This window comes from Labeo rohita, chromosome 8 (genome assembly GCF_022985175.1).
Source record: "Labeo rohita strain BAU-BD-2019 chromosome 8, IGBB_LRoh.1.0, whole genome shotgun sequence".
NCBI classification, from domain to species: Eukaryota; Metazoa; Chordata; class Actinopteri; order Cypriniformes; family Cyprinidae; genus Labeo; species Labeo rohita.
In genome coordinates this window covers 36,796,448-36,809,964 of record NC_066876.1, presented here as the reverse complement: position 1 = coordinate 36,809,964, position 13,517 = coordinate 36,796,448, and the positions used below count along the sequence as shown (strand labels likewise).

General features: G+C 33.8%; 1 protein-coding gene across 1 annotated transcript; it reads right to left on the bottom strand.

The window, feature by feature from the left end:
- Window positions 1–6,350: 6,350 nt before the first annotated feature.
- On the bottom strand, window positions 6,351–13,158 carry LOC127169516 (macrophage mannose receptor 1). The gene is made up of 4 exons (XM_051116956.1): window positions 13,069–13,158; window positions 9,459–9,866; window positions 6,635–6,754; window positions 6,351–6,509 (listed from the first exon to the last, which is right to left on the bottom strand). Exons 1-4 carry the CDS (start codon window positions 13,112–13,114, stop codon window positions 6,481–6,483), a joined length of 603 nt encoding a protein of 200 aa, XP_050972913.1. The 5' UTR covers window positions 13,115–13,158; the 3' UTR covers window positions 6,351–6,480.
- Window positions 13,159–13,517: the final 359 nt, after the last annotated feature.

Here is a 13,517-nt window from a genome sequence, read left to right as displayed (position 1 = left end):
AAAACCTGAAAGATCTGGAGAAGACCTGTATGGAGGAGTGGGCCAAAATCCCTGCTGCAGTGTGTGCAAACCTAGTCAAGAACTACAGGAAACGTCTGACCTCTGTAATTGTAAACAAATGTTTCTGTACCAAATATTAATTTCTATTTTTCAATTGTATCAAATACTTATTTCATACAATGAAATGGAAATTAATTATTTAAAAATCATACAACTTGATTTTCTGGATTTTTTTTTAGATTCTGTCTCTCACAGTTGAGGTGTACCTACGATGAAAATTACAGATCTCTCCATTCTTTGTAAGTAGGGAAACTTAAAAAAAATCAGCAGTGTATCAAATACTTATTTGCCCCACTGTATAGACAAAATCTTAGGCAAAGACATGAATTCCACTTACTGCGAGCTGACCAAAGGGTCAATAAAAGGATATAAAGCTGGTTCATGCTGTCACAGATTAGAGACTACAGCTTTCTAAGATACACAAACGACAGCGACTGAGTCTTAACACTCAATAGTGTTGCTGATGCTTAAACCACATTACCACAGATCACAGCTTTAGAAACTGTGACATTAGTAAAATTCTCACACACACACATACACATACTTACAGTGTGAGTGTGTGTGTATATATATAAAAAAAATATAGAAAAAAAACTGTAATATTGCAAAATGTTTTTACAATATAAAATAATGTTTTTTATTTTAACATACTTTTAAAATAGAATTTATTCCTGTGATGAAAAGCTGAATTTTTATAAACTGTTACTCCAGTCTTAAGTGTCACATGATCCTTCAGAAATCATTCTAATATGCGGATTTATTATTAGAATGATCAATGTTGGATAATATCAACAGTTGTGCTGCCAAATATTTTTTGGAACCTGTGATTTTTTTTTTTTTTTTTTTTTTTTTTCAGGATTCTTTCATGAATAACAAGTTTAAAAAGTAGAGGATCGGGGCTTTTATAGAACGCCTGATTGCTGACGCAATCAGTGCGGTGGAGGATGGGAGATGCAGTCCGGAGTGTGGTGCAACAGTCAGAGTGTGTAGGTGAGGTGAGAGTGACATCTGGTGGTGAGCGGACAACAGGACACCGACCAGATTCGTGACAAATATAATATCGAACCGTTCAGTACGACATCCACAGTTCAATCTGTGTTTGTGAATTGTGGTTTTACGGTTTTGCATTTAAACAACTTCCTTGTTTTATATCTCTCAAAATTTGCTGTATGTGTGCCCGCAATTTCACATGCTGAAATGAGGAAACGCTTCCCCCCCGCTTATATTTGAAAAAGCAACACACGCAGAGCATCTTCAATTCTAATGACATGCAATGACAAGCCTTTCTAAACCTGTTGTCCAACAAAAGAGTTATAAAAACAAAAGTTATAAAAAACATTATAACTTGTTTTTAATTCACAACATCTTCAAGTGTTTGAAATAACTTCCTTGTTTGATCTGATGTGGATTCTTATCACAGAATGAGACAGACAATAAATTCTATACTCATATTCTATGTATGTCGATTAGCAATGGCTTACGAAAATACACGATGGCTTGAAGAGCACAGATAAACCATATATTATTGCAGACGAGTGTTTATTGTCCTTACATCTCATCATTCAAAACTTTTAACTTTATATTTTGGTTTTAATCAGTTACGGCAATAGCGATGCTTTTATCCATATTAGAGAAGCTGGAGAATATATGTGTGTGTATATGTGTATATGTATATGTGTGTATATGTATGTATATGAGCATTTCTCAACTGATTATATTTTATTTTATGTTGAGGCCCTTACACTGTCTGAAAAAATGGAATTATAAAAATATTACATGTTAAGATTTTTTCAAAAAAATTAGATGATTACATTAATGGATCATTACAAGATTCTCAGAATTTAAACATAGTTATAAAATTAAAATTCAGCAAATCATTTTTATCATGGGAAAGAGGAACTTTCTAACTTCCATTCAGTACACTCCTAAAAAGGTCTTGAAAACACAACCTGTCTAGTTTCTGAACACACCTCTGTGTCTAGTTAAAGACAACACATTTTATGTTAGCTTTATCTCCTGCTAACACAGAAAGTGTGTTGAAAATTTTCTACTTACTGTTTTATAGCTACACAATTTGTCAAATATGTTATTTTTGTGTTATTTTTGAACAGACTTTGTATGCAATACAAACTAGGGGTGTGCGATTATATATTGTCTGCAGTATTGTATTTCTTGTTTTAGCAATGTGAGATTTGACATTATCGAGTATATCGTAAAATGCAAACAAAAGGTTCGGTTAAACTATAGTGCGCATATGCATTTAGATTGCATGATTCAGGCAGTTCAAGATATGGAGGCAGAAAATGTATATATTTATATCATTTCATGTAGTTAATCAATATCACATGAAGAGTGACTTTTTTTTTCCTCCAAAAATAATTATTACAAATGTAATATTTGTACATTACATTTATCATCTTTTCATTTTTAAATCATTTCAAATATCAGTATGCTACGTTTTAAGCAAAGATGAATTTTTACATAGATGAATTTTGTTGATACTGATTTAATTTGCCCAAAAACAGCCCAAATGTCTTATTATTCTAATTTACTGACCCCAAACACCCCTTTGGAGCCCTAGTGGCAATGCAGGTAAAGCAGCCACGTGCATTGCTGAGTCTGCACATGAGCAGCTTCAGCACTCACCTGGAGCCCCTACTTTCTTTCTGGGCGATTTTAACCATTGCAAGCTAGAAACTACGTTAACGGGCTTTGAACATTATGTGCGCTGTGACACTAGGAAAACAAAAATTTTGGATAAATGTTATGGTAATGTCAAAAATGCATATGTAGCTAAATCAAAGCCTCCTCTGTCCAACTCGGACCATAATGTTGTGCATTTGATTCCTTCTTATAAGTCAGTTTTAAAGACATGTAAGCCAGAGTATAAAACTATTAATATATGGACAGAGGATTCAATGGAAACACTTAAGGGCTGTTTTTTGTGCACAGATTGGTTCATATTTCACCAGTTAGAGTTTGATGAGGCCAGTAACACAATTAGTGATTACATTAACTTTTGCGTAGATAATGTGGTAGAAAAAAAAAGGATGTTGTGGTTTATCTTAACAACAAATCCTACATTACAAAGGACATTAAAAGGTGCATAAATAAGAAAAAGCTGGCATTTAGGAACAGGGATAAGGCAGGACTATTAGTGGAACAGAAGGAATTAAAATATCAGTTGAAAAAAAGCAAAGGAACAGCACAAGCAAGCTATGGAACACAGTTTTTATACTTCTAACACGAAAAAACTATGGGAAACAATGAAATTGGTTACTAACATGAATCCTGCTGGGAAACATATTATAACACTGGACAACTTACAAAGAGGAAATGAGCTAAATGATTTTTATTTGAGATTTGAGGCACAAAATAATTTAGATGAATGTTACAGCATTTTACAATCTTTGCCTGATACCAGTGATTCCCCCTGGGTGGAAGTAGACCCACATGATGTGCAGCACCTTTTTAGGTGCCAACCACCAACAAGGCTACTGGGCCAGATGGGTTACCAGCATTTTTGTTAAAAAATTGTGCTGAAGAGCTTGCAATAGCATGGTGTCCCTTATTTCAGCGATCTCTTGATACTCACACTGTGCCAGCCCTGTGGAAGAAGTCCTACGTAACACCAATTCCTAAAAACCCCGGTGCTAGAGCAAATAATGATCTTCGTCCTGTGGCTTTGACTTCACATGTTATGAAGTGTTTTGAGAAATTTGTAATCTCATTGCTGGAAAAAGAATTAGAGCCACTATAGGCAGAACAGGAGTACTGAGGATGCTGCTCTTAGTATTGTCCACCTTGTGTCAAAGCATCTTAAGAATACTAAAGCCTATGCTCGTATTTTATTTGTTGACTTTAGTTCAGCATTTAATACAGTGCAGACACATCTGCTTTTAGAGAAGCTGCATAGTATGGGTGTCAGTACTTTTTTAATCAAATGGTTTCTTTTTTAAGTAATAGAACTCAGCAGGTCAGCGTCAATGGGACACTTTCTGAGGTCAGATATAGTAATACAGGAGTGCCGCAAGGTTGTATTTCATCGCCTATGCTTTTTGCTTTGTACACGAATGATTGCAGGAGCACATATATTAACAATTATATTATGAAATATGCTGACAACACTGCCATTTTAAGCCTCTTACACAAAGATATGGATTTATCATCATATTACAGTGAAATAGATACTTTTATTTAGTGGTGTTACAAAAACTGTTTAGTGTTAAAAGTAAAAAAGACACACAAAATAGTTCTTGACCCAAGAAGTGTATCTGATCACAAGCCTGTGATCATTAAAGACACAGTGATACGGCAAGTGACATCCTACAGATATTTGGGGTTTTACATGGACAGTGTTTTTTGTTGGAAGACACATATTGACAGTTTGTGCACACGACTACAACAGAGACTTTATTTTTTAAGGAGGTTGAGACTGTATGGGGTGGGTAGCAATATCTTGGTTGTTTTTTACCGAGCCATGTTTGAAAGTCTTATCTGCTACGGAATCACAGTCTGGTTTGGAAACTTGTCTGTCCAACTGAAAAGCAAACTGACACATATCCACAAAATAGCCATGAAGGTTATAGGAACAAAGCAATATGTACCCATACAGACTTTGTATGAACAGGCAGTGACGAGAAGAGCAATAAGTATCAGCACTGATTCTGAACACCCTCTTTTTAGCGAATACCAGCTGCTGCCATCAGGAAAGACACTGAGAATGTGTAAAACCAATAGACTGAAACTTTCATTTGTTCCTATCTTGATAAAACTGTTGAACTCTACCAAGAACAACAACGCACTTAAAGCATATTAGCACTTCACCGTGTTTTGCATTTTACCTTACTATATATATATATAGTTGTGTTTTTAATGTATGTTCTTAATTGTTTTACTTAAGTTGTCTGTATTTATTAGTATTGTTTGTTCATAGCAACATGGTAGCATTTTGTCCAAGACATATTTCCTCTCGGGGACAAATAAAGTTTATCCTTATCCTATCCTTAATACCAGCACAATAACACACACAACAAAATATCGTTTAATAATTAAGGATAAACCCCCCGGAAAATAGTGAGAGAGAATTTTTTTTGTCATTATTGCACACCCCTAATACAAACACAGCAAACTCACATATAGTTTATATATCATTTATTAAACCTGCTACATTTTTATATATATATATATATATATATATAATATATATAAAAAAGGAGTAAACAATATAGTTATTTAAACATTTGAATTGTTCCTTGAGTGAAAAGTTCCTTAAGAGGTAATGGTTAATCAAGTTTGTACTTTGAATTTGAAAAAAAAATGTGGTATTTGACAGCGTCTTAAACATTAATAATTTTATTTACGTATTTTGAACATGATAAGGGTCAGTTAGATAAAGTCTCTTGTTTATCTCCTGTTATGTCAATAACTGCCACTGGTGCTTTGAAGTGTCTTTTATTCAAAGCTGCAAGAACCAAATAAAGATTTAGCTAAAAAGACAAGAAAAACGTAAGCGTCAGAGATAATTTCTTAATGTCAAACATTTACAACGTGTCAGTGATTAATTAAAAGCAACTCCATTCACAATAAATATAACAAAAGAAACCATAAAGCTTGCTAAAAGAGGCTCCCACTGCCATTCACGTATTTGTGTCAAATGTCCCTCGACTGTCTACAAACGATCACAAAAGACATGTTAAAAGCTTTTAATGCCAAAAACAAACATTTTTCTTACCTTTCAAAGATATCCCCTGATAATGAAAACTTGAAGTGTGAGGAAACTTGCTTGTGAGAAGAATAACAGCTCAAGAAGTGATGCAAGCAGCAATGTGATTGGCTGATAATTAACATATTGTGTTGGAAACACTGTTGTCATGAGTTTTTTTCCCCTTTGTTTTTAACACAAAATGACACTAAACATCCTTTTTTAGAGTGTAACAAAAATAGGCTGTTCTGCTCTTATAAGAATGAAAGCTGTCTGTGTGTGTGCAGATGGAGAAAAATTAGCTCAAAATCACATATTGATGTTGGCTTGTTATTTAAGGAGATATTTCCTTCCACATCTCCTTCCATACTGTAGCAGATACGCTACAGGTGAAAGCCACATTAAAACATTTGTACATACATTTCACGATAAATTCAACAGCTACAGTTCCCTACTCTGACAAGTCATGAAGATAATTATAATAAAAACATTGATATACATTTATTCATTTAGCAGATGTTTTTATTCAAGCAAACTACAGAAAAAACAAATAGGTGTGTTATATTTTTAAAAGATGTAACATTATTGTAATAAAAGTATAAAATGAAAAGTGATTATTATTTATATTCATGGTCAGAAATTTATGTATTTATTTTTTAATGGTTTGCCTTGTCTTCTTGTTTTTATTTTCTTTCTTCACAAAGCCGCAAGGTTCTTTATGCATTCGCCTGTATGTTGGTGTTACCTGAAACATACACAGGCTTAGTCTGTTAGTGTGTGAACTGTCAGTTTTCAGACCAGCTATACAAGTTTTTATTTAATAGTGTCGCATGGAAAAAAAGTGAATTGGATAGGCTTTCTGTGGCAGACCTTTAGTTCTGCTCCTGATGTTGGTCACGATCACTGCTGCAGTCATGATGAAGAGACCCACAGCAACGAAGGAGGAAAAGCAGATGTAGAATGTAGATACTCCCTCCTCTTGATCAAAGACTACAAAGCAAAAACACAACTCCGTTTACAGGATCTACGTGGTTAGAACAGGCATTTCCCACATTAATTACTACCTTTTGTATTTATCTTTACGGAACATAAACACAAAATTAGGAAAACGAGTGAATGGTTTAATATTTTGATATAAACAGCTAAAATTATTTAAAGTTTAACAAATGCTAGCATCAATCAGGGAAATTCATAATAGACAAATTGGATATGAATTTAACATTTTGGCAGCCATTATTATAAGGTCTTAAAGGAATAGTTCACCCAAAATTGTGAGTCTAAACGGCTTTCTTCAGGAAATCCACACGACTCTATTCCATCAGTTAAGATCTTGCAAAATGAAAAACTGCACATTTGTAATAAACAAATACATCATTAAAGTTTTTCTAACTTCTGTTTGCAAGCAAAAACAGCCCAAAACAGTTCTAAACAAATATGTGGGTGGATTTTGATGTTACAGGGCAACAACAGGTTGACTTTTTCACTGGCGAAAGCGTTATTACTTTAAGATCCACAAGATGTTAACTAGAATTCGACCGATACTGGATTTTTACCGATACCGATAACTAGGTTTGACCACACTGGCTGATACTGATTAATTGACTGATCATTTTTAAAATGGATAATAAACGGAAAATAAATAGTGCTCTACTAAAAAAAAAAAAACAAACAAAAAAAAGTTGCCTACTGAACCATACTTACTTATTAATTTTATATATAGATCATTACAGTTAGTTCATTGATCATTAATGTTAACAAAAGCAGCTACAATTTTTAAAATGTGTCAGTAAATGCTGAAATGAACACACTCTAACCAGGAGCAATACTTCTATTCTACAGCTGTTATCAATCTTAATGTTACAAATGGACTCGTATTATAAAGTGATACTATTACATCAACAAACAAGCTGAAGTTGCCCATCTTTAAATATCTACACAAAGGCCACAGTATTGAAATTACATACATGTGGATATTGTGTATTTTCACAACTTAACTGCTTCTATTCTAGAACATTTGTGGTTATCTAATCAAAATATAAAAATATTTTACTCACACAACGGGCAAAAGTGCAGCGCCACGTCTAGAAGAACTCGCAGCTATCCGGTATCACACACACTGGACGCGTTGCGTTTGATTCAAGCGGCATCTACAAGACTATTTGATCACCAAAGTACACTGCTGTCCTTTCTCCACTAATGCAGCATCTAGTCAACAAATTCATCACTTAGTAATGACATGAAAACATGCACTACAGTATACTGTACACACATTTCCTTGTGATGTTTTAAATCCGCCTTTGAAGTGTCCCGCTCTGTGCAGCGCAGTGTCACGTGTCTATGAAATCAAAATTTTGTTTTATTTTTTTCCAAATTTTGTTTATTTTTTCCGTTTGAATTTTTCTGCATTGTTTTTTCACATTTTAAGTTTTCTCAACTCCTTTTTAATGGTTAAATTAAATGTTATTAATCAAAGAGCAAGTCTAATTATTTAAAATCATGAAACTTATAGTTTCACATCAATTTAATAGAGGTTTAACAAAAATGTTTAGGGCCCTATGAAATGTTTCATTTTTTCTTACCATATGTTTTATTGTTATCAAGTTCTGTGTTTTAGCATGTCTAATTATTTGAATTTATACTTAATTTATTCAATTTTATGAAAGTTTTTTTTTTTTACCCTCAGAAATTCTGTGTTGTGTATTTAAAAAGGCATAAAACATCAATTTCCTTTATCTTTTAATTATTGAAAATTAAGCAAACTTTTTTTGGGGGCAAACAAAGGGGAATTTACTATTAAAATTAAAACATGGAAGAAATGCTGTGTGATTTATACCCTAAAAGATAATATTTGTTTCATTTTGGTAGTAGTAGTAATATATTTCTGGCACAATGTTTTGAAGTTAAACCAGACTTTTATTTTGACGTGTTGCCGTGTTTACCTTTACATTTCTGTGTGTGTATGATATAACGCTAGTTTTCGTAAAATGAAATGCTCAAATGCTCATGAAATGACTCTCAGCAGATATTGTTCATGTATTTATGTCCTCATTTAGTGAGACGACACGCACGCTTCAGTGTGTGTAGTAAACAAAAGCGCTCGTCTGCTCCATTCATTAAAACAGAGACACGCAGAACATGCAGGATTCACATTTAAATGGTATTTTTGCGGCGTAATATTTACAGATACTAGTCCATATTGCGGTTTGAATTAAGTGTAATGAGCTACTTTTGATTAATTCATTCAAAATTTGACAAAATTCTGTGACATTTCGTCTTATTCAGTAAATTCTGTTTTCATAGCTGGATTCCGCAGTTCTGTCTGTGTTTTCCGCATCGCGGAAATCATAGGGCCCTACACTAGAGGCCGCTCTCGTGCTGTATAACAAAGACTAGAGGGACTTTGCTGTATAATGACGACCTTCTCAGCCGCTCCAGCAACTGACCAAACCCAGAAAAAACTATTGGCATGGATTTTTGCCGATAACTGATAGCCAATCAACTATCGTGCCGATTAATTGGCAAAACCGATACATCGGCTGACCTCTAATGTTAACTGATGGACTAGAGTGGTGTGGATTACTTGTAGATTATTTTGAGGTTTTTAAAAAAACAAAAAACAAAAAACATTCACTGCAGAGGAACTTTTCCTTTAATGGCTGTCCAAATGTACTGTTAGGTGAACTTTTGGTCATACCTTTATATCCACAAGAACACAAATTTCCTTTAGTCCCAAAAATCAGCCAGCGACTCCAAACACCTGTTCCAAAAAACAACATCACGTTTGGCTCACCAAAATTTCCATAGTTCAGGTGCAGTGGATGTCCCTTCAAACCAAACAAGGTCCCATTCTTACACTCCCAGGTTTGCGCTGGACTGCAATCACTGCAGGGCAGAAGGATTATTTTGACCCAGTTTTTGATCTTCTCTGACCCCAAGCAGAGATTAAAAGAGAGGCTGATGATTTGTGAAGAGGAAATCCATCTGAAATGCTGAGCCTTAGATGATACATTACACGGTGCAGCCTGTATCACAGTAGCATTCACTGCATACACGCATTTGTTGTGGTCCTCATTGTAGATGAGGAAGGAGCTGGTGTCAGAATCTATGGAAAATTATATTAGACTCTATAAAAGGAAACACATTTCATGACATTCCATGATGTGTTAAGTTTCTTTATATTAGGAAAACATCAAGGCCACTAACAAGATACTTGTGTGGTCTGAAGCCCTATAAAATCATAAATTCATTGGACCATCAGGGACTGCATTTCAGCGCCATCATAGACACAAAGTAGCAGTGGGCGGTATGAAAGAAATATCATCACAAATTTTTTACAGAAATATCATAATTCACAATTTTATCACGATTCTTTGTCATGTTAGTTTTGCTAATTTGCGAGTTATCTGAGCAGAACAGCCAAACTAATTTCCATATTTTAAAATCAAAGCTTAGGCTACATGTTACAAATACACATTTTATACAAATAAAACAAACAGTGCTTTAATTTTCAGGTACAGTAGGTGTATTTAGCAGTAGCATTCAAGAAACTGAATAAACAAATATAAAAATAAAACTTTATACACTATACTTTTTTTCTTTGTGTTTTGTTTTATTAGCCTACCATCACCCAATAATGACAATTCTGTCATCATTTACTAACTCTTGAGGTTTTTTTTTTTTTTTAAACATAAAGCATGGTGAACACAAAACTTATTTTGAAGAATATGGGTAACCAAACAGTTGCTGGTCCCCAGTTACTTCCATAGTATTTATGGTTATTTTTTCCCACTATCAAAATCAGTGGGGACCAGCTACTCTTATCCACATTATTCAAAATATCTTCTTTTGTGTTCAGCACACTTCAGTGTATGGGCTCACGAAGCGCATGCCAGAACAGTGCGCAGATGAAATAACGTTATTTAACCGGCAAGGCCTGTATGCAAATAATGCACTTTTGTGATTGCGAATAAGTGCAGTGTCCCTTGAGTGAATGTATGTCATGTTGTACAGTATATTGAGACAGAGGTATGCTTTAACACAATACTAATATTTTTTTTTTCCAGAAGCGTCCACGATCACGAACACCCCTAGCACAAAGCCTAAACTTAGCCTCTATGATCTGTTTTAAGAGCTAGTCTGACTAGGGTTGCAAAATTCCGGGAATTTTCAAGACTGGAAACTTTCCATGGGAATTAACGGGAATATATGGGAATTAACGGGAATTAATGGGAATATATGGGAATTAATGGGAATTATTGGGAATAAACTGGGAATTTGCAAAATTGCAGGAACTGGGAATGTAAATGTAGATGAGAAGAAAAACTTGCAGCATAATCTTGGATAAAACAACCAGGTTTAATGCAATTTTAGTTTAATTTCTGACCTACACACTGCTCAGTCACATGCACACTGCTTACTGCAGGGCTGTTAAGGCCACACACCCTACATCCACTGTACATTCCTCTATAACATGCACAGATCAAACTATCAAAATATATTATGGTTAGTGTTCATGTCAATTACATAAATATTACAAAAATATATATGTTTAAAACTTCCTTGTGCTGTGTGTAAGCTACTGTGCAACTAAATTATGCCATTGTTAAAACAAATACACTGGCTGAGCAAACATTTAGGTGAGATAATAATAATTTAAAAAACAGTCTAAACATTACGCTCCCCCGTACAGTTCCCCTGTAGTCACCTAAGGGGGAATTCCCCCCCATTTTCTCTGAAGGCACAGTTGCTGCATTTGAGCCCAAGGGCTACATCTAAATTTTGATATTACTTGTGTAAATTAAGTAAGTTTAGGTAAGTTTAACTAGCAAAAACCAAAATGTTTATACAGTATATCTCATGTCCCAGTGTTTATACAGTAGCTGGCCAGTAAATCAGATATGAACAATCTAAGCTAGTTAGCATTATTTCATTTACTATTTAGGAGGTATCATGTGCTAGCTAGCTTAAGCTGCAGTGCTATTCCTTATACCTTCTGCTAGCCAGTTTCATACAGAAGTACAGAACTGGTCAAAAGTTTGGACACATTCCTATTTTTGATGTTTTCTGAACATCTCTTATGATTTCTTATGTACATCAAGCCTTGATTTATTTTTCAGCAAAAATACAGAACAAAACAGTAATATTGTGAAGTATTACAATTTAAAATAATGGTTTTCTGTTTTAATATACTTTAAAATATAATGTATTGGTATGAAAAAAAGCTGAATTTACTACAGTCTTCACTGTCACATTGATGTAATCCTTCAGAAATCATTCTGAAAAAAAGAACAGCATTTATTTAAAATATAAATCCTTTTTTAATAGTACAGTACTGTTCAAAAGGTTGGGGTCAGTATGTTTTTTTTTTCAATACTTTTATTAAACAAGGATGTGTTCAGTTAATAAAAAGTAATAGTAAAGACTTATATTGTTAGAAAAGATTTCAGTTTTGAATAAATTATGTTCTTTTTAAGTTAAATCCAGGCAAAAAGCATCACAGATTCCAAAAAAATCAAAAAATGTCATTTTGAAAATTTGTATTAGTTTGCATGCATGTCAGCTTATAATCAAACAAAATGTTGAAATTTATATTTGTTTATGATACAGCTTCTCTAAATTTCCCCAAATTTCCCATAAATTCCCATAAATTCCCGTAAATTTCTGTTAAATTTCCAAATTGGAATATTTCCAAAATTCCCCGGACAAAGTTTCCATGGAAAGTTTCCGGAAATTTACCGGAAATTTTCCGCCCCTTTGCAACCCTAAGTCTGACCAACTATAGCATCATAATCTGTCAGATTAAACTTAGACTAATCTGTTTTTATGTAGCTGACCAGTCTTAAAAAAAATTATTAGCAACCGACACTGAAATAGAACATATTAAAACATATTATGTTTTAATGTTTAATATGTTTAATGTTTTATCTTAATATTAACTGACATTCCTATTATAGAGAAACGGGTTTGTCAGTCAAGGTGTTTCAAATTTAAATTGCGCTTTAAAATATATATTTTTAAATACTGATTAAAGTCCTTAGTGCCATTAAAGGGTAAATTATTGAACCATTGAATGGTAAATGAGGGAAATCTGTATGAAAAGCAGCAAAAAATTATACTCTATCCTTGCACTAAAATATTTTGACAAAGAATACAAGCAGAAAGGTTTATAAAGTTATTAGATGATGCTCCTGTCATATGGTAGTCTGGGTCAAATACATCAGATGAATCTGTACAAAAACACTGCAAAACTTTTTCATACAGTAGACAGATGCGAAATCTAATGCAAAGAAATGGAATCCACTTACTGAAAGCTGACCAAAGGACAAATAAAGACATATAAACCAGTTTCATGCTGTCATAGATTCAAGACTACAGCTTTCTGAGATGCATGCAGGCAGAGAGTCTGACAAAGAGACTTCCTCTGTGTCAACATGAAAAATGCAGAGTAGATGTGACAAAGCAGAAGTGGTGCTCATGACAAATGCTGGATTTGCATTTGAGGCTAATAATAGCTTTAAGAGCTATTAAACCAGCTAGTTATCACCAGCTAAAGCTTATATAATGCCTGCTTCCATGTGAATGAATAACTTACAATTGATGCACCTAAGAATTAAAAATGCTCCTCATTTACTCAATTTATAGATGCTGTGTTGTTGTTTTTTTATTTCTAAAAAGGTTATGGTTATCTGACTACAAAAACTCAAGCTTATGGCTGCCACATTTGTCTGTTCACCACATGTAGTTAAAACTTGCA